General features: G+C 48.7%; 2 protein-coding genes across 5 annotated transcripts in view; one reads left to right on the top strand and one right to left on the bottom strand.

The window, feature by feature from the left end:
* Positions 1-22,213, top strand: part of Ih (hyperpolarization activated cyclic nucleotide gated potassium channel Ih) — a 415,526-nt gene that overhangs the window by 329,314 nt on the left and 63,999 nt on the right. The window contains exon 1 of one of the 4 annotated variants that reach the window (XM_089545512.1): positions 16,235-16,851. The exons of the other annotated variants lie outside the window; for them this stretch is intronic. Coding sequence (XP_089401638.1) covers positions 16,694-16,851 — 158 coding nt within the window. The 5' untranslated portion in view covers positions 16,235-16,693. Of the gene's footprint in view, positions 1-16,234; positions 16,852-22,213 lie in introns of those variants that run through there. 4 annotated transcript variants of the gene reach the window in all.
* Positions 1-22,213, bottom strand: part of LOC149342963 (uncharacterized) — a 162,038-nt gene that overhangs the window by 27,360 nt on the left and 112,465 nt on the right. The window lies entirely within an intron of this gene.

Consider the following 22,213-nt stretch of genomic DNA (forward strand, 5'->3'; position numbering starts at 1 on the left):
CGCCGCAGGAGGTGAGTTACAGAGTGGCAGGTGGTGACAGCGCGGTGAAGGGATTGCACATTCTTAGCCGCATGCAAAGGGAAGCCAAGAACTTTGCACTGTGTGACGACAGGAATGGGAGAGCCAGAAAGGTGGAGAGAGACGAAGTGGTTGTGTGAGCGCTGGTAGGAGGAATGGCTGAGAAGGAGAAGCTCGGATTTCTCAGGAGCAGGAGAGAGGCCAGCGGTGGTGAGAAAGGAGTCGATGAGATCTAGGCCACGTTGCAGGGTGTCCTGTACGTGACCGGGAGATCCAGATGAACACCAGAGAGTGATGTCATCGGCGTAAAATATATGATGCAGGTCGGGAATTTCAGCTAGCTGGGAGGCGAGAGGGGCCATAGCAAGATTGAAAAGGGTAGGAGAGAGAACCGCACCTTGAGGAGTGCCTCGGGTGAGGTTGTGGGGGTCGGACAGATAGGTGTCGACTCGAAAGCGAGCGACACGTTTAGAGAGGAATGAGCGGATATAACAGTACATGCGGGAGCCACAGTCTAGGGAGGCGAGTTGGGAAAGGATGTGGTCGTGGCAAACACCGTCGAAGGCTTTGCGAACATCGACGGTCACAAGGGCGTGAATTTGAGAGGGGGTAGGTGACAGAAACGTGTGCTGGAGAACCAGAAACATGTCCTGTGCACAGACGTGGCGTCGGAAGCCGATGAGAGAATGAGGGAAGAACTCCCTCGTCTCGAGAAAATTAGAGAGGCGAGTCAGGGCCATTCGCTCAAGGGTCTTACCAACACATGATGTCAGGGAGATTGGGCGGAGGTTAGAGAGAGAGGGAGGCTTGCCCGGCTTTGGAATCATAGAAATGAGGGAGGAGGTCCAGGAGCTGGGCAGGCAGCCGCTGTCCCATGCATCATTGTAGGTTTTAAGGAGGAATTCTTTGGCGCAGTCAGGAAGGTTGCGAAGTGTGGTGTATGTAATGGCATCCTCACCGGGAGCCGAGCGTGTAGCATTAGCAGCCAGAGCCGATTCGAGCTCCCGGAGAGTGAAGGATTGGTCCAGATCGGGGTTAGGTCCACCGCAGTACACCGGGTAGGAGGGTGCCAGAGGGGGCGGGAGATAGAGAGAGGCGAGCTGATCAAAAACATCGGAGGGAGTTCCTTGAGTGAGGGCTTTAGCTAGAGTGGGAGCAAGGGCAGGCTTAGTGCCAAGGAGGGATTTGAAGAGAGACCATGTGGATCGCGAGTGCAATGCAGAGTCAAGACGGTCACAAAGAGCACTCCAACGAGAGTGCTCGAGGGAGGCGCAGTGGGCGACGATCTCGGCCCGCAAAGCAGTGATCCGGGAGGAAAGTTGGGCATTGTGTGGTTGGGAGCGAAAGGAGCGTTGAAGACGTTTACGGCGACGCCATAAACGGAGAAGGTGAGGATCTGGGTCTTGGATTGGGTAACGAGAGCGAACGCGACGGCTACTGGACGTGAGCGCTGCAGAGATGCGCGACGTCCAGTCGTCGTAGGATTGAAAGGAGTCGGAGGCGAGATTAGTGCGAAAAGCATGCCAGTCAGTGTGAATAATCGGATGACAGCGAGGGATGTGGGAGAGAGAGGTGGTGATATGGATGAGAAAGTGGTCACTTAGAAGAGTTTCGGCTGTCACCTGCCAGTGAAAGGAAAGTGAACCCCGAGAGAAAGTGAGGTCGGGTGTCGTAGGGCGTTGTGAGGCAGTGCCCGCTCGAGTAGGACAGCCAGGAGTATTAAGAAGGGTGAGGTGGCGTTCCTGGGCCAGACAATGGAGGAGGCGGCCGGGTTTGAGGGTTTGTGGGTAGCCCCAGAGTGTGTGAGGGGCATTAAAGTCACCACCAAAGAGGAGATGGGAGGTAGAAGAAAGAGAGTGAAGGAATTTGCCCAGAGCAGAGAATAAAGAGGAAGTGACAGGGGGGTTGTAAAAAGACAAAAGGACGAGTGAGATGCGGGAAGAAGGGTGGTAATAAACCACACCAACTAAATATTTAATGAGGGTGGAGGGGATGTCAATTTGCTCTACGAGCACGTCACTGCGTACATAAATAGACGCAAGTGGTGTGGCCGTAGTGGCATGGTAGGCGCGGTAGCCTGGGACATTGCGGGCCGTCCGGGTCTCCTGGAGAAGGAGAAAATGAGGTAGGGAGGGGCGGGTGAGTAGATACTGGTGGAGGGGGGTCTTATTGTGACAAAGATTTCGGCAGTTCCACTGCACAATCTCGAGGTCCTCGCCAAACGCCATTATGATAGAGGAGAGGAACGCGATGGTACGCGTTCCTTCTTTTTTGCCGGGGGCAGTGACTCATGGACGGATTGAAGCATAGATGCAAAGGATTCCAATTGCTTTGATTGTGCTTGGAGGGTGGTAAGGATCTGGAGAACCGAAGTTTCCAGCTGAACCAAGCGAGTGTGATGTGCCTGTGTGGTGGTTTCTACAAGGTCAGCCAAAGGGGCGACCTGGGCGCTGGAGGAAGGAGTGGTGAACGTGGCAAGGTGCTCATTTAGCTTGCTAAGCTGGGAGGTAAGAGAGGAGGTGGTTGTCTGGAGGGTTTGAGTCAAGGCATGTATCTGCTGTTGTAGATCGTGGGAAATGCGCTGCTGCTCTCGCTGCTGGCGTTCCAGCATTGCGAGCCGGAGGTCGAAGGAGCGGTTCTCGTCAGTCAAGGATGGAGAGGGTGGTGTAGTGGAAGAGAGGGACGCTGGCACCGAGGATCCTTTAACTATGGCGGCATAGGAGCCTGGTGGTGACGTGATCGGAGATGATGGAGATTCATGATTAGAGGAGGAGGAGGAGGAGGAGGAGGAGGAGGGGGGAGGGTTGGTGGGTTGAGTGGCCCGGCGCAAAGCTAGGCGTCGGAGGTATGCAGCTTTAGCACACTCGCGTTGCTTAGCAAGGATGAAGGGGCAAGTGGGGTCGAGGGAGGGGTGGGTGTTCACCTGGCAATGAACGCACCAGGGCTGGGCACACACATGAGCGGAAGGGTCAGCGGGTAGAGGAGCAGCACAGCGACGGCACTTGGCCGGAACGCTGTGCTGGGGGCACTGGTGGGCGCGATGGCCTAGAGTGAGACAACGGGTGCAGGTGGGAGGCTTAGGTTTATGAGGACGGCACCGGAAGGCAACGCGTTTGAAATAAACAAAGTGGGGGATGACGGTGCCAGCGAACGTTATGAGCACTGATTGAGTGGATCCCATCATGCGAGCAGCGAGAATATCTGTTTTGAAAGATTCCAGGTCATGCATGAGGTCATCAGGAGTGAAGTGGCCCCCGACGTTATGGATGACGCCGAGGCATGAGATGGGAGGATGGGGGGTGTAAGTTTTGATGGTGACAGGCTTACCATGAATCTGAAGATGCGTGACAGAGAGTAGGAGGTGGGCGGTGAGAGGAGAATGAGTCTTTAGAAACACAAGGCTTTGGGCTGGCTTGGCCTGAAGGGTGATGTCGGCACTGGTCTTCGAGGAAAGTTGAGCAGCGGAGGCGACTGCGGCGAGTACGTCGTAGAGAGGTAGCTTGGGGGTGAGGGTTCCAGGGGGAAGCTGGATGGCAACTGTGATGAGCTCGGCGCGGGGTCGGGCTGCGGTGGCAGGCTTACGGTTTGCACCGATGGTGGTCCAGCCGATTTCCTGGGAAGGAGTGTCGTCTGCCGGGGACGTCGTAAGGTCCATGTCTGAGTCCTCAGCCGGAGTCTCAGTGTGCGACGCGGGTGTCGGGCTTGAGGTCTTGGTGTCAGTGGGACCTTTGGCTGGAGTAGGTGCAGCGGCTCCAGCGGCGGCGACGAACGCAGCCGGCTGCGACGCGTCTATGGCCCCGAAGCCCTTGGCGTCCCTTGTAGCGTGGAGTTGGCTAGGTGTGGACGCTGCGCCGCCGACGAACGCTGCCGGCTGCGCCGCGGCCGTCGATCCGGTGCTCCCAGCGTCGCTCAAGGCGTGCAGTGCGGCAGGAATGTGATCGGTTGCGTGGGCGGCGTTGAACGTACCCGTTTGAGAGACGGCTGTCGACGTGGTTGGAACAGGACCCGCGGTGGCGGCATCGGTGGGTCTGGGCTGCAGGGGCTTGGTCAGACGCTGCATTGCGGCGGTGGAGGCGCGGCGCGTTAGGTTTAGCGAGGCGCCGCGCCGCTTCACAGTTTTGGAGACGCTTGGAGGGCCAGTTCGGCAGCGGGCCGTGATGCCGATGGTTTTCACGTGCTCCGGGAGCCTTCCTGAAGCGATGGAGTGTAAATCCAGGGGCGGGCGAGGCCCTGGACCAGGCCAGGGGCAGGTTAAAGCAGAGCGCGGTAGGCAGCCAGCTAACCAGGGCGGCGCCACCTAGCGGACCTCACGTCGACTATATCATTAATATAGATCAAAAATAAAAGTGGTCCTAATACGCTGCCTTGCGGTACACCAGAAGTTACCTGACGGATATTGGAAGTACATTTGTTTATTTCAACAAATTGCTGTCTATGACGGAGGTAGGCCTGGATCCATGTTATAATATTTGTAGGAAGACCAATGCGCTCTAGTTTGTGGAGTAATTTTCCATGGGGAACCTTATCGAATGCTTTACTAAAATCAAAAAAGAGCATATCGACTTGCCCGGACGCGTCAAGCACCTGAGAGATTTCATGAACAACTGACACAAGTTGAGTTGTTGTCGACAGTGCCTTTCGAAACCCGTGTTGTAATGGAGAGAGGACATTATGGTCTGTCAAAAACTGACGGATAAAGCCTGCGACAATGTGCTCTAATAATTTGCTGCAAGTGGTCGTTATAGAAATGGGACGATAATTGGATACTGTAAGATGGTCACCCTTTTTATGAATTGGAACAACTCTTGCGGTACGCCAGTCAGATGGTATTTCTCCTAATTGTAATGATAATTTGAAAAAGTCGGTTAAAAAAACGCATATCTGTTCCGCATACCTTCGTAAAAAAGCATTTGGTATATTATCCGGCCCTGCAGATTTCCTGACATCAATTTTTAAGAGCATATCCAAAACACCTTGCCTGGGCGGTGCACCGTTGAAGAGCCGAGCGCTAGGCCGGGGGACCGCCTGTTCCCACTGGATTGACCGGCTGGGTGGACCGGCGGCCGGGAGAATCGAACCCCCGACCTACCGTAGTCGAGGAAATCAGAATGTCGTGTACAAAAGACCTATCATTGGTATGATGTTCAAATTCATCCAGGTCAGAAAACACACTCCAAAAATAATCATTGAAGTGTTCGGCAATACTGGAAGCGTCTTCAATTATTTCATCATTAACCTTAATTTTATGAATTGCCTGTTTAGATTGACCTAAAAAACGCCAAAACTTCTGTGGAGCATGTGAAATAAAATCAGCAAGATCATGACTGAAAAACTTATCTCGGGCTGCTTTCACTTTTGTTAGTAATTCAGTATTCAATTTTTTGGAAGACAAACTCTGCCTGCTATGTTTCTTCATTCGCTTTAGCTTTCGCTTAGTTTGGATAATATCTCTGTTTATCCACGGGTTTGATGGAGGTTTCTTGACACTTCTCAGTGGAATGAATCTGTTAATGCAATAAGAGGCTATGTCCCTGAACTTTTGCCATGAAAGCTCGCCAAGCTTTTGCCAGTAAGTTCTACTGATTCGCCTGCCATTTTAGAAAGGGCCAATACGTCGATAACAACAATTAGAAGTTGTAACAAGCTGATTTTCTATAAGATTTGCTTCAACACGAACTTCCCTCATTGCATTGTTCTCTGCTGATGCTGTGCTTACAACGTAACTATTACTGCTTCAAGCTTTGAATATAAGTTATTTCTCGTGCCAGACATAGGTCATCCTTTCGTGTCCCCAAACTAAAAAGCACACTGTCATTATATCTCCGCTGGCCGACCTTAATCTGCATGCTTAGACCGAATTTTTCTACGCTGAAAATTTTTACTTCATCTCGCAAACACCCCTTCTTACCAACAAAAGAAAAAAAAACGACCTACAGTGGGTATAAGCGGAGTAATTTCAAAAACCATTTATCATGCGCAGCCCTCGACTCGCTATTAGCCCGAAAAAGGGAACCCAAAAACTGGAAACGACATTGATCTTTCCGTAGATGTTCAATCTCGGCCACCAAGTGTGCGAAAGAGGGTCGGGTGTGCGTGCATTTGCCTTTGCTTCGCCCATCTCGAAAACCTCGAAGCTCACTTAAAAGACGAGCACGCACCAATAGGATTTCGATTCGGGAACCAGCGGCGGCAGCTGCATAAGGTCATATTTAATGCGCGCACTGCATAACTTATGCGTCCGCGCTGGAGCGCAAGAGGATTGCTTCACGATCGCTAACGCGAGCCACATTTGCTTATAAGGACATTGAACTCGAGTGGGAATCAATCCCATGATCGATCACCATCTCAATGCCTCCCCCCCACCCCTTCCTCTATTCCCCCCCCTTCAAACACGCGACGAATTTGGCCACGGACAGCAAAGAAAGAAAGAAAGATTTGCGCAAAACTTTCATTTCTTTTTTCTGTCTCGTCTCGTCTGGTCTCGTCTTCTATAACGTCCGCACAAGTTAACGTTTTGCGCCTGACGCGCCTCCTACAGTTGCAAGGCACCATTAGCGGCATCAGGTTTTTGGCCTCCGAGGTCGCGTTCTGCGAGACACCGAACCGTCTCGTCTCAAGATGCACTTACGTGTTCCAAGCGCCCGAATGAAGAAAATGGAAGAGAGGAGAGACGGTGATGACGTCACTGCATGACACGTGAAACAGTGTGTACGACAGACAGCGCGTCAAGAATGTCATGTCTGGCTTTTTGTTGAACAATATCAGTGCACTGTCTTTCCCCATTTGCTTTCTCTCTGTGTGTTTGAGTGGGGCCGACAAGGCCAATGAACGTCGCTTGCGACGCGTATTACACGGCGCCGGCCTTGCACGGCAATGTGCCAACGATCGCTGTTTGCACGGCTTCCGTTCTTTCTTCATTTCTTTCTTTCTCCATTGCTTCATTTCGTTATTTTTTTCTTTTTCGTTCTTTCTTTCCGTCATTTCTTTTCCTAAAGTTATCGCGCATGCGATCGCTTCACTCATAGCGTGATTCCACAAGATTAAAGAGAATGCCGGGTATTCTTCGATAATTTTTGACATTACACCGTGATCTGCCGTGAAATCTCCTTTTGTGTGCCCGAGCTGTCGCGAAAATGAGATTTAGGCTCTTTCTTTTTTTTTTTATGCGTCGATGTAAGTACAAGCAAGTTATAGAACTCAAAACTGATGGCACCAGCACTCGCAACATGCCGCTTTGCTTCGAGTGTACACAGTGGAGGACTTTGGATTTGTTGCGAACGAAGCTGCCTTTCTACGTCGCGGTCTTCGCACATCAGTGAATTACCTCTTACCAAAGTTTTGACGTTACGTTAGCACATGCACAACCAGCAACTGTGAGCCCACAACTGCCCTCGTCAGTAACTTTGGCAAATGTAGGCGTAGGTGAAGGCGTCCGCCGTATGTCCCCGAAAACAAATCCCCGAAAGTTGCAGCATATCTCAGATGATGAGCAGATGCAACGACGTTTAGGTCGGACGCAGCGCATGTGATACACTAAATGATTTCTAGTTTGCGGAGGCAGGATGCATCTCGGACGTGTCACCCTTCGTCGGCAACAGAATGGGCTGGAGGCATGTGCTTAGGTGGAATTCAGTATGTAGGTGCCAACTTTCGGCCTAATCTCTTCGAATTAAACGTCTCTATTTTTTGCAAGACGCCTAAACAACAAAATGGACGAACACAGCCGGTCCTTTGGTTCCTCTACTCTGTACTACCACTTTTAGTAGATCGCGAAGTGGCGATCCAGGAGAAAGATTGTATTGTTCTTATTCGGCCCCCACAGAAGCAACCACCTTCATATTGATTCTGTAATAAAACTTGATGCTGGGCTAGTTGGTTCATATATCTAAAAGATGGAAAACACCGCAAGGAAACATGTATTCTTAATACTAGCGCGCACTGCCCTCCTGGACACTGGCACAGCAAGGATTACGACTCGCTTAACTAGCCGGCTTATTTAAACGGGCCCCGACGAGTCTATAGGCACTTATCGTAAGCCAAACACAGCATGCGATCATGTCGAATGCCAGTCAAAATAGTCGTAACTTGCATATAAAAGAGCAATAAAACAACAGTGATCGATATTTACCGGAGTAAAAAGCCGGATCTACGCGCAATAGGCTCGGTGCGCTTCACAGGAGGCCGAGTGTTTTGGAACTTCTCTGCCAAGACCCAAACGCAAAGAAAAAAAACTTTAGATTTCAACATAGAAACAGCGAACAAAACAAAGAGAGAACCGAGCAAGCGGGAAGCGAGCCACCGTTTCTCACCTGGCTTTTTTGAAAGCCGCTGCCAATACACGGGAACGCACCGGAAGCGCGAATCAGTAAAAACACACGGGCTTGGTGTGGGAGGACCGCGGCGAAACAAGACAGCAAAAAGAGAGGAAATGAAGTGAGGGAAGGACGCCTTTGACAGGCCCTTGGAAAGGCTCCAAGGGGGCGCCAACCCTGCGAGCCCGCTGTTCGAGTCGTCACCGCTTTGCCGCGAAGCGCAGTGGCATACAGATAGCGTGCGCGGCAAAGAGCCCGCAAGCTGGATGCAGCTTGCACTGCGTGAATCAGCTGTTCCGGCTCGTAGCCCGCGAGTTCGCCGAAGCGGAGACCGTACTTCCGCGCGTTTTGCCCCCCCCCCTTTTTCCCTTCCGCGATGAAGGACTGCACATAGCGAAGAGTCCCGGAAAACTTCTACCTGGGGGCCCCTTTTTTGTGTGTGTGACCTAATGTTGGTACGAACAGGCTTTGTGAATTTCGCCCTCATCGAAATTGGGTGAGCGTAACTCCTTAACGGACATTTTTTTTTTATATCTAAAATGGTACCCAAACAGTCGTTTAAAAATTGGGGGACGCTTAAGCTTCGCCTGTAAGAGTGGGACGCGGCAGCGTGTTGTGTAAATGAACGCATTTCATTTTTTCGATTGTTTCAATTAATTCGTTGGCCAATTACACACTCTAAATTTTTTTAATTACCAGCATCGAGAATTTGCTTTTCATTATGAGCATTTTTGACACCGTTAAACCCATCTTTTCTCAATATTTTCATTTGTTCGTTCAATTAATCAACTAATTACAATGATTTCATTATCTCGTCATCGCCTATGACACACCAATCATCAATCATTAGTGTTAGGAGAAGGTAAGTGACGCCAACCAAGTAAAATACAGGAAAAACACGACGTTTCGGGACCGGCTCGGCCCCTTCTTCACGGTGTGACTACGGGCGAGCGCAGCTTGGCTTTTTAAGCCCCTGTGTGGAGGACCTGCGGGTCAATGGCCGCAGCCCATGGACGTAGGATGAGGGGAGAGTCCCCAGGGAACGATTAACATTCTCTCGTGTTTGCTGTATGTGCCACGACTCGAGTAGAAGCCTCCTGCGTGGGTTAGCTTCCGTTTCCAATACAATGGTGCTGTCGAAGTCAATTGGGTGGTCACACCCTTCACAGTGTTCGGCCACGGCGCTGCGTTGACGATTCATGTGACGGACGTCCGCTTTGTGTTGGTTCATCCTTTCCGCGAAGTTCTTCGTTTCCCCTATGTACGACGCCGGGCAGACGGAACACGGAATTTTGTACACGACGCCCTGGGCCTTTTCTCTGGGCTGCCGGTTTTTTGGGCGGGGGAGAAGGCGACCGATAGTGCTGGTCGGTTTGTGCGTTGTCAGCACCCCTTCTTTTCCGAGAATGCGACCGAGCGTCTCGCTCACGCCTCTCACGTAGGGGATGCAAACACGTTTCCGCTTCTGGCATGCGTCTGAGGAAATAATAGACCGGATTTTGTTTTGCCTTTCTTGCTTCCTGATAATGCGCCGGATGAATGAGCTTGGGTAGCCGTTCTTTTGGAGGTCAGAAATGACTCGGTTCTTCTCCTTCCTTTTTTCTTCACTTGAGGAACATATGGAGTCGGCTCTCTTCAGTAATGACGTCACGACAGATGCTTTGTGCGGGATGGGATGGTTCGAATCGAAATGTAGGTACCGTCCTGTGTGGGTTGGCTTCCTGTGCACCGAGGACTGCAGGCCTTTGTCGTGCCTTGTAAGTAGGACATCCAGAAAAGGCAGGCTGCCCTGCTGTTCATGTTCAACAGTAAATTGTATGGCCGGTTCAACTGAATTTAGATGACTCTGGTGGTTTTCTATCTCTGAGGTTTTCACCACACAAAAGCAGTCGTCTACATAACGGAGGAATAACTTTGGCTTGGGATTAAAGGAGGAGAGGGCCCGGCTTTCGACGTCTTCCATGGTTAGGTTAGCCACTGTGACTGAAATTGATGCCCCCATAGCAGTTCCGGTTGTTTGCTTGAAAAATTCTCCGTTGTAGGTGAAAAAGGTACTGCGCAGACAGAGGTCGAGAAGGCGACATACCTCATCGACGTTGAGTGGAGTTCTCTCGTGCAGCGTTTGGTCGTTTTCGAGTGCGCGGCGAGCGACGGACACAGCAAGGGGAACCGGTACGCAGGTAAATAGCGACACCACGTCAAATGAGACTAGGCTTTCGTCTTCCTCCACGGTAAGGTTCGAGATTTCTTTTTTACGCAGCCTCCGATTATTTCCGTCAGGCGGTGCCGACTACTACTGCGCCGATCGCGATCGCTTTTCGACCGAACCAGCAGAACACTGTAGACCGAACCAGCTGTATACGCTGCCGCGTAAAACCTGTGTTGCCATCTGTCGGCAAATAAAAACAAAATGCATTGGACGAGTCCTACTCGCCTTAAACAGGGCACGTAGTGCCAGAAACACAAACGACAAGCTAGACTCGTCATGAGTGAGAGATGACAGACGACTTATGACAAGTCTGGCTCCTCCAAGTGCGCTAGGGAATTAACCGCCGTGACGATCATCTACTGCGTGCTTGCTGAAATCGAATATTTCTTACTTTTTTTACGCAACAGTGAAATGGGAGAGATTGATGCTTACATAATGTGACGGAGTTAAAGAAGTAAAGTTCCGGCTGCAGCTTTGTTATGTCCTTGTCGTATGACCGTATCGGCTGTACTGAGCCAATGCGAGTTATTTTCATAACTAATAAGGGAGTAATTACTCATTGACATCCACCCGAGTGAAGCCATACGGCTACAAAGGAAGGCTATACAGCTTTCTCAGAAACTTCGTAGTTAAAGAAAAATCCGTCGTGGCCCGGGGTTCGAACCCGGGACCACCGCTTCGCCGGACTAATCGCTCTACCAACTGAGCTAACCGGGACGGCAAGCCCCTTGCCACTCTGGATTGACTGCAACATGGAAACCAATGGCATCGTTTATCCGGACGGATTCCTGAAAAACAAGGCAGTTTGCAGCTTTCCAAACCCTGCCGCTGCGCTGGCGCAGTGGTTATGGTGCTCGCTGCTGACCCGAAAGACGGGGGTTCGATCCCGGCTGCGGCGGTTGCATTTCGATGGAGGCGAAATTCTAGAGGTCCATGTGCTGTGCCATGTCAGTGCACGTTAAATAACCCCAGGTGGTCGAAATTTCCGGAGCCCTCCATTATGGCGCCTCTCATAGCCTGAGTTGATTCGGGACGTTAAACCCCATGAAACCAAACCAAACCAAACCAGCTTTGCAGGCAGCTTTGCAGGCCCAAATAGCGTAGATGGGTCTAAAAGCCAGCTTCGTAGTCTTGATAATTATACCATTGTAATACTTCTGAAAAGAAAAAGAAAAGAAATCTCCGTCTCTAGGGTGGCTTCCGGTAAAAGGCGATATTGAATTCGAATGCGAAAATCTCGTTGCCTCTGAGAATTGTGGCACAGCAGAGGTTCGTTTGTACAGCTATCAGGTTCCGCCTAACCAGCTTGCTCCTGAATATTAATGCGCTCGTGAACATACGTACCTATGCGTAATTGCGAAGTGCACTCTACTCGTTCACTCGAACATAGGGACCGCGTTCCCTTTGTGCAAGGTCTCGCACGTCGTTCCTGCTAATGTTATTATAAACGCTAATGGTTTTTCGTCCGCGTACTTTCCATAAGTCGCTTGAAGATAATATACTATAATGAGTCCACTCTGAGCCGAAGTGCTGGACGACTAGCGCTCGCGTTACCTTCTAAGTGCTCAGCTTTTTAGATGATCAAAGTGGATAGACAAGGTAAGGCTAAAGATTATGCTTAATTATCTTTTCCTCCATATTCTATCCGTTCTGAATTGATTCGTGCTCTCTTTTTGCCACTGCGCGGTTCTGGTCGTGTTTTCGGCCTTTCTATAACTCACTTAGGAAAACCGGGCTCTGAAAGAAAAAAAATCTACGGAGATTCAGTTCGCCGCGCTCCGCCTTATTTAACGCCATTTTTTTGTTTTCTTGCCTGCAAAACAAGTGCGCTTTCATGTGCATTCTATACCTGTATTATGTACCTGTACACCTGTATTAGATTAAGGTCGACCGTAAGGGTTCTTCAAAAAGGAGAAAGGCTTCGTGTACTCAGGCATTTCATCACTTCGTCTTCATTAAGACACGGCAGCGTCGACCACAGAGTTTCTCAAAACTACCATGGGGGAAAAGTGGCGCTGCGGTAGTTCACCCTTCATGGGTAGGTGCAGGAATGCCGGGAAGTGGACACTTCATACTTTGCTGGGCTAGTGTTTAGCAGTAAAACAACTTTTATATTTTTCATATGAGCCTTATAACAAACTTGCACTCGCGATCTTTTTTTTTTCTAGGAAGTGAGAAACGTACTATTTAAATGAACCGAAAATTTTGCGGCGCAGTTGTGATCCCGCAACCCAATTCCGCGTTTTCGGCCAGACACTAGCCAAGACAAAAATTGCGAATACACATTGGCAACTAAAGTGTTGAGAGGCGAAAGCCGAGGACACTATGCCGTGACGCCTTCCGGTGGATGTGACGTCACACCGTTCACGTGGCTATATCGATACCCAAATTATACATCTTTCGGGGATCATAAGTAGTAATTACGCCTAATTACACATTTTTTATCTAATTTGACACAAACTCGGCATTTTTCCGACCATTCTGTGACAATTTTCACTATGCCGTGACAATTTCCGGTGGATGTGACGTCACACCGTTTTTGTGGCTGCATCGACGTTCGCGCTATTTCGATACAATTTCAGCATTTTTTCCTATAAATAATTAACTAATTAATCTGCAGTAATCAAACTTGGCTTCTAGGTTCTTTTTTTCCTCCTCTATCTGAAGCAACCATTGGTTTCCTCCTATCCTTTTAGTTCTCGAGTTAATACAAGTTCCACACTGCCAAAAGTGTGACACCCTCTGCTATCGGACGACAGTATGAGCCATTAAAGGCTGTCGCCTTAAAAATAAGCAATGTCGTCTCCGCCGCATTCCCACCGTGGACCATAGAGTTTCTTACTATTACCTAGAGGGAAAGCTGGCAAGCCGTCTATGGGAGTTTGCATGGAGACCTCACGTGACCACCTCAGCCACCATGGGCGCTCAAAGCATCATGGGGCGGTGAGCTACTTGTTGCGGAACTGTAACTTTTGGCCAAAAAATAATAAAAAAATAAAGCTGTTTGATAGCTACAAACGTCCTAACATATTGTCTAACATATTGTCCTAACATATCTTGTCTAATGATTGCAACAAACGAGCAGAAATGCATTTAAGTGCAAAGTTTGCCTAAAATAAGACATGACTAGCTTTCCTATTGGCCAAGTGATGAACACTAAAAAAACTAATATTTCGTAATTAACAGGCGCACTTTTAAAAGTAAATATGTTTTCAGAAAAAATGTTGTTGTTTAGATACTTTAAGAGGTTTTTTAATGGCATTTCGGAAGAGTAAAACCTTTTATTGGCGTCGTGTGTCGTCGCGTCTTCACTACTATGGCTTTTGCACACTGCGTTCGCGCGAAAGTCGTCTGCGCACACACGAACTACGTTTTCGGAATGAAACGCCTTAGTACTGCCACTCTGTGTTCCCGAAAAACTACGACTGTGCCGCAACAAGTAGCTCACCGCCCCATGATGCTTTGAGCGTCCATGTTGGCTGAAGTGCAGCGCCGCCAGCTTTCCCTCTAGGTAGTAGTAAGAAACTCTATGCCGTGGACAGAGCGCTCCATGAGAAATTCGCGTAGACGGTGGCGCCTCCTTTCTGTCTTTGGGAAACTATAGCCAGAACCGGGAGTCGAATTCACGGACTCACGCTCAGCATCCGCAACGTGGTACAAGCGGTGAGCCATCGCTGTGGGTGCCCTCCAGTGTCTACACGTCAAGCAGCAAAAACTGAGCCATGCCTTCCGCAGAAATTGTCTTGAAACGCTCATTCAGCGCGTGATCTGTCCATGCAATCACACCCACGCGAAGGTGAGCGCGTGGACAAGGAGGAGAGGGACATCCTAGCTCCGCTTATAGAACGCGCACACTCACAGTCTATTTCTAGTGAGATGCGACTACGTGCACACTATTTTCAGCTCACGATGCCTCTTTTTTTAGCATCGAAAGCTATTTAGAGACGCACACTTTAAGCGCATCGAACCCCCAATCTTCAGATATCGGCGTCAAAAATCTTCGTTGCACTTCAAGTCCAGATTTCTTGGACATCACTTTTAATTGTGACGCAATTGTGGCGTAGTGTGATGTACTGCTATGAACTTAATGCTGGGGGTGGTCCACCTTTGCAACATGTAGCAAAATCTTGCTTTTAAAGTGAGTCCAGCGCCTACATCTAAGCAGTTAAGACTGCCATAGAAAACCGATAGGGTGCGTTTTGGACAATCAACAGCAGAAAACCACAAGCGTCCCAAGGAGGGATCTGCTAATATATTGCTTGTTAGGACGCAATCTTATTATACGCGAAAAAATTGTATTCTTAAACAAATTCCCGTTGAAAAAAAAATGCTTTTGTCCACAATTTATGTCTATAGACAATGTCGAAGCGAAAAATGGAGTTCGTCGCTTGTGTCCAGGACGTCAAAGCTTCCGTTTCGAATTTAAAATATTCATGTAACGGCAAGCATCGTTTCACGAGTGTTTTGTGATTAACCACTCATTTTGAAAAGGTGCTCATAAATTTGAATTCAGCTTTCTGCGAATATAATTTTCCTTTCGGGTCAAGGGCACGCATAACAGGCAATCATTGAAAATCGATAATGATTTATGCAGTCCATCCTAAGCACAGCGATCATCAAATCTAAGGGCACCTTCGTCGCGCTTAGAACATTCCACTACCGATTACCAGCATTTAGCACCGCTAAAAACGAATGTGGGAATTCTGACTCTGTTAGAACATCAAATAAAAAAGTGGGGAGCGCCACCCACGTCAGGCGCCAACGCTTAGTCACCCTCAAACTTGTCACCAGTGCAGTCACCATCGAGCACCGTGTAGGGAGCGCATTTGGCATGGCCACTTAATCACGCGCGTTCTTCGTCTCTTCTTTTCTTCATTAAACGCACCGTTCTCCCAACTTGTTCCGTTACGCGCGAGCGATAGCTATCTCTCCAAACCCAAAAGCCGCCGTGGAAACACGCGCATCTTCGCGGCAAGGGTCGCATTCCCTGGCAGGCGATCAACGTTACGCCCACTCGTCCGCTGCCTTCGCCGAACGCATCGGCGCCGCGCGAACAGCTGGCTCCGGCGAGGCGTTGGCCGCCAAGGCGCCGCGTGCGAGCGCGGAAAAGAAGCGGCACTAATAGAGGACTGCGCAAGGGCGCCAGCAACAGCAACGAAAAGGAAATGGTTCAACAACAACAACAAGAAGAACGGATGAGAGTGACACACAGGGGGGTCCCCCGACCCGCGGCTTCCCCTGAGCGGCGGTCTCTCCCGCGTTGCCGGCGAAGGTGGTTGCCGTGCGCGGTGCGCGAGATTAGCAGTCATACCCAGAAATCTTACGGGGACTGAAGGCACATTCCTCTCGTGCCAAGAGAGTCCGGGGGGCCGGGAGTGGGCCAAGGGTTCGGGGAGAGGGCAAGATGTGCGAGGAGGGAGAGGGCTACAGCCCACTTCCTGTAGCCAGCTGATTGGCCTGGGTCAGAGCGACACGGTAGTTATAAAAGCGCCCACCGTACAAACGAGCGATCACGTACCGAAGGTTTCGGACTCTCTGCGTGCTGTCTATGGCTGCGGGGTGTTGTGAAAAAGTTGGGTGGGTCTTGTGGTCTGCTTCAAGTGAGCCCAACTTTCGACGCGTACGGTGTCACTTCTGCTGGATCCAGTGTACTTCGGAGACTGAAGAAGACGTTGTGAAGCCGAAGTTTCAATTCGTTACGTCGTCTGGCTTGCCTTACATCGCAGCGCCCTTTAACGATTTCGTTGTGCCTCAAAGACCACCGAGAAACTTTTGTAGATCGTTGTTTGCCCGTGAAAGAGCACTATTTACACTTTAAGGCACCTTCCCATTTCAAATAGCCTCATCAAACTTTGTGGTATCTCAAGAACTTCATTCTTGTCCTGCAAGTAGCCGCTTCCCACGTGAATGTTTTTCCCGTCACTAACTACGAAAAGAACGGTGTGAGTGTTAGAAGGTCGCCTGTGGTACATTCACTTTAATCCTCTTCCTCTGTGAATAAGTGCCTACAGATCGCCGATCTTACCAATTTAATCGTGTCTCCGACGCCGTAAGCTGATTCCTGTTGATGATGAACCAGTGTTCGAAGACCTATGTGCGTGACCTCCTGTGCTAAGGACCTGTGGGCTAAGTCGCACAAAGCCAAGTGACCCTTATGTTCGAACTCACCGTGAAGTACACCAAACTTCGCATGAAAGTGTGGAAAAGACAAAGCTCCGCAGTGTCAGGTTGGGTGCAAAGGCGTCTCTCAGACTTTCTCTTTGCCCCTGCTCAGTGGAGACAACCGGCCCTGAACAAGTGGTACCTCCCAGGGTAGGTGTCTGCGGCGGCTCCTCTACCTTTCTCCACTAAACGTAACCATGTAAATAACATCCAGCATATACCTGGGTAGTTTGCTTGCATTTTTGCTTGCTTCCTTTGCTTTGGCTTTGGTTTGTTTGCTTCCCTTGCCATTTTCATTGTGTTCATAGTTTTTAGAGATTTCGTGGCGAACGCATTGGTGTGGTTCCTTAGCCGAAGGCGTGCGTAACAAACTGCCTCGAGTACAGTTGCTTTATTTGAGGGAACACGTCAGCTAGCAAAATGTGAGTTTCGCTGTAAAACTGAGATTGTTAAAGTTTGTTTCTCACTTGAAAATAAACATTTTCCTTGACCGTCCAATACATCCAAAAGACCTCATTACGACGGTATAACATGCGAGGGGGGTAAAGGCATTGTAGATATAAAAGAAGCATTGATATGATGTAATTTAGGAAAAATAATCAACAGCTGAGAGGTCAGGATAAACATCGGAACTGAAAGCGAAGGTAAGCGTTATATATTACAACACTAAAGAAACAAGCTATAAAAGCTACATAGTAAAAAAAAAAAAAGCATTACTAAGCCTTAAAGTTTACTTTAAATAGTGATTCGCTGGTGACGCGTGAGCGTGTGAGTTAATAAAACTTGAACTGTATTCTGCGGCAGATAATAAGGCAATCCCATTCTGTTATCGTGCACGGTATTGAAAGAAGGTGCGTAGTTGAATGAGTGGCAGTTAAAGCGTGCGACTTTAAATGGACAACCACGACCTGGAAAGATCACTAGTGGAAACTAAAAGAATTCATCATGAAGAGAGGGATGGTGATAATGTGATAAACAGGTAATTTTACGGCGATACGCTCCCTGAGTCTCCTCCCTCTCTTGTTCGCTTTGTGTTTATAAGCTCAGTTTTGTTTCTCAGTGCTGTGATGTTGGTGTTTCGTGAGTAATCTGAAGAGTTGGATCACGCCCCACTGTTTTGTAAGGCTTCGATGTTATTGGTGATGTAAGCTTATTCAGGAGCCCAGACGACAGATGCGTGATCAAGTTAAGGACAGATTAGTGCGATGTACGTTAGCTTTTCTACGTGCGTTAATGCCTGTCTTAAAATTCGGCTTCAGAAGACCGACGATGCTGTCAGCAGGGGCTTGAGTAAGATGAACGTGATGATGAGTCGGACTGAAGATTGATGCCAATGTATTTGTGCATTGTGGGAAGCGCTACTGTACTGTCATTCAGGAAGTAAGCGGTATGGCGATTCGAGCTTTGTCGATAAAAAAACATGAACTCAGTTTTTGAGATATTTAATGACGTTAACCAATAGACCGATTTCACAAAGCCTACTGCGCATGCGCGCGTTTACCGGAAGTAGCCAGCCGCCATCTTGGCTGTAGTCCTTCGTGGCGTCGCCTGCACGACAGCCTACATTACTTTGCGCCTTGACTGGCATTATACCCGGCCGCAGTAGCTTTCCGCCCTTTCGTTTATTGTGTTGAGCTCTATAAAGGAAACAGAGGCTCCACGGCGGAGTTTCGAGGAGTGCAATGCTAATCGCGGTAGGAGCACCGCAGAGAGGGTGATCAGTTGCCGCATGAGGTGGAGTGGCCGCGGTGGCGACGCTGCGTTTGTTCCTCGAACCTTGCTTTGGAAAATGCTGCAGGTGGCGATAAAAACGCGCTTGACGGCCGCTTTCGTTAATTTTGTCAGCAGAACATTTGAACGCATAGCGATGCACGTGATTTAATTAACGTCTTCAGACAGTATCTACATATCTTGCCACCTCATTTTGCTGTTTCAGTATTCGCTGTATTCATCTAGGCATTCGCTATAGACGTGTCAGACAGCGTTTGTTGCCTTTATTTTTTCATCATAGCCCTTGATCAAAACCGGCCATGCGATTGTTTTTTTTCTTATTCACGTAAACACATACATGTATTCACGACGTGCTCGGCGGGTCACCAGCAGGAAAGGTGAGCGATTCGAGCGAGCTATGCCGTTTTTCTAAATGGAGATGTGACAAATGCTTGTGTTCAGTACAAAATGAGAAAAGGAGAAGCCAATCGGGGAGCTTTTGAGTACGCCTAATTAGGGTTTAGTGGATTTTAATTTCGTGACGTATAGTTTTATTTTGATTATTGATACACTAATTACTTTTTTATTTAGGTTAATATAATCTTCTGCCAGGACGTCTCCCGTACGACTCACTTTCGCTATTTTCGTAGTACGAGTCTGAACAGGTTGACTGATTGGTAAACACTAGATGACCTTTTTTATCCAAAACAACGGACAAAATGTGGGTGATATCCCGGCATAAATGGCATGTGGCTGTTACTGGACTACCATGTATACTCAACGACCAGTGAGCAACAAAACGTTGGAAATTATTCCACATTTCGACAGTTTTATAGCCCGCTTTCTCATTCCGTGAAATAGAGAAAGCATTATCGCTAGTATGGGAGCTCGAGACATCAGGAGTGAATACGTGCATCAAGCTAACATTGTGGATTCCTGAATATAACAATAAATATTGGCACACTTGTTGCCTTACAACCTTGCACCGGGCAGAAATCGCTGCAAAGAAGGCTTGACGACGCAGCACGAAGGCAAATCCGATTGCCTTCTTTTTAACAATTTAAGGGACTGCCTTAAAGCTGAGAGCCGCGTAAAGGGCATTTAATACAGTTCAGAACTTGAAAATTTGCTATTTGTCATTGTCCGCTGATCAACAGGGACAGTACGGCTAAATGTACTGAACAGCACTTCTTCAGCTGTCTCTCGTGAACAGCTTCTATGCAATGTCTTGGCTACTTTTTCTCTTCTAGAAAACGGAAAATCCAGGACGCTCTGCTTCGCACAGTTGTCGGAGCTCACGACAACTGTGCACTCCTCAGGTGAACGCACTTGTCCCGCAAATACAGCATTCACGCAGAGAAACACCGCGTGGCGACGCAAACAGGGCTGCTTCGCGCGCGTGCGCCACGCACCGCGCTGACGCGGCCGCCGGCCGGAGTACCACAACTCCCAGAGTGCATCGCGGCGGCGGTGGCGTAGCGCAACTGCTTGTGAAATCGGTCTATTACAGCACCGTGTACTTGTCGCTTTTAAGTCAGATTGCAATGTCTGGCTGTCCGGTCAATTTCTGGGATTCGGCATCCCGGAAAATATGCGCAGTTGTGTCCGAGCTTTAGGTTTCTAACAAAAGACGGCGTAAGCCTCTGCTCTAGTTCAGGAAGCCTTCTCTCTCTCTCTCTCTCTCTCTCTCTCTCTCTCTCTCTCTCTCTTTCTCTCTCTCTATCTTTCTATCCAGCGTGTTTTCCCGCAGCTTCACTAAGGGAACCGCTTGTTATAAGGATGCAAACGGAATTCACATGTTTACATTGCGCTTAACTCAGCGGAAAAAGAAAACCTGTCCTGCCTCCAGTACCACACTTAGAGAAAGTGGGTCGTCCTACTTCAGTTCTATTCGACGCCATGTACGGCCTCCTTTACCCCAGGCAGAAACGTGAGTTAGGACCACCTCGAGAGAATTTTGAAGTACCTACGTGTTCGCCGGAACAGTGTCTCTGCTCGCGTAATGAATTAAACAGTGTCCGGACCAGCGCTACTTATTTGGAACAAGTTTGCTGCCTTAGTAATCATCCGTTTTTAACAAAAAAAAAAGAAAAAGTTTTACGAGTTTCACGAGCACAGCTTGGAGCTCTGTCCACCTTCAATTATTCCGAGCACATAGTGAAGGCGAGCAGAAAGGACTGTAGTTTCGTTTTGTCAATAGACACGCTTTAGTTTCGAGGCGAAAGTAGCGGGCGAGTGGTCTAAGGACACGTACGAGTCGCGAGGCAGTTCAAACATGGCATTGAAATACAGCAGTTCGCTCGTTAGCGCCCACGATGACGAAGAAGAAGTGGACGCTTGCTTGCCCCTTGCTCCTACCACTTCTCGCCGCACTCAAAAAATTTGCTGCCTCAGAATGTGCTGTGTGCATGCGCTCTGTTACGTATACGCTAAACAAGTAGAGAACTGCGCCTTGTCCCAACCAAAGACGGGCATGCACGAAATGTAAGTTCATAGGACGTTAGCCCCAATTCCTTTCCGTATGCGATGCATATAATGAAAGTCCTTTACACACAACAACAATTATACGAATTGTATCTTTCTGGTTTTTTCTGATGAGTACGCGCATCTGTGGAGCAAGCAGTTTTTTTTTTTCGCTGCTATTTTTGTTCGCTTTTTTTTTAATTGCCACATAAAATGATACAGTAGAGAACTGCTGCGCACGTCATTCGAATTGTTTTGTCACAGTGACGCTTTCAGTCCACTCGTTGTTTCGCTGCCGACCTGAAGGTTCTTTCCCCATGATTGGCTTTTCTGCACTTTATACACGAATATGCATGGGAGTGAAAATTGAAACTTAGTAGAGCAGAACGTTGGGCCAGTTGGTGCAGCGACATATTCAGGAAAACTTTGCGCAGATTAACACAAGACGGGAGTGAGAAACACGCACACGCACGCGAGCGCTCGTGTATGTATGCGTGTTTCTCCCTGTCTTCTTGTGTTAATCTGCGCAAAGTTTTCCTGAGTGAAAACTGAGAGTATATGAGAGTAAACAAGAAGTAAGCTGCCCTCTAACGCACTCCCTTTCCCGCAACTCCTTCATGTTTAGAGTGTCGCATCCAGGGGTCTTGTAGCCCTACTTAGGCAACCAGACAAGCTGAAAGAAGAGGCAAAGGAACTCTGAGCACTGGAATTAATAATCCGGTCAGCGGGTCAGCGCTCAGGTTTCAGCTCCACTGTGTTCCTAGACAAGATCCGGATTTTTATGACACAGACCTTGCTTTAATGGATGAACACTGCACGAACTACTCTATTTGCATCTTAGTTGCTGCTGTTTTTTTCTGTTGTCGTTGTTCAGGCTGTTTGTTCTTTGATAATGGGTATTCAGCGCTTGGCAAGCTGCTTCGCTAAAAGTTTACCACTCTTAAGAGCACTTAAGAGCTATAGTAGATTTCGTTCCTGTGCGTGTCGTGTGATGGCAGCCATATTGAGATTATTTAATCGTTTTGTCTAGGAGCGAACATGCTGGCTGTTCCCATTCCTCAAGTTAACACCCCACACAGAACCGTACCCCCGCACCGCATCAGCGCCTACGAGCGCCACTTGTGGAAAGAATGGGGAACATTACCTGTGGCAACTTTCGCGTTTGAACGCATATGTAAAATATTCGCGGTTGCGTATGCTGGCGAAAACAAAACATATAAAGACCTGGGATCTTTGTGCTGCGTGTAATTGGGCACAATGTATCTACGAGGACATTTTGCATTGCCGCCTCATAGCTCAGAAGCTCTGGTGTCGCTGGATTCAAACTGTCGTCTCCAAA

The sequence above is a fragment of the Amblyomma mixtum genome, chromosome 5, assembly GCF_055824585.1.
Source record: "Amblyomma mixtum isolate Tamu chromosome 5, ASM5582458v1, whole genome shotgun sequence".
In the NCBI taxonomy this organism is placed as follows: Eukaryota; Metazoa; Arthropoda; class Arachnida; order Ixodida; family Ixodidae; genus Amblyomma; species Amblyomma mixtum.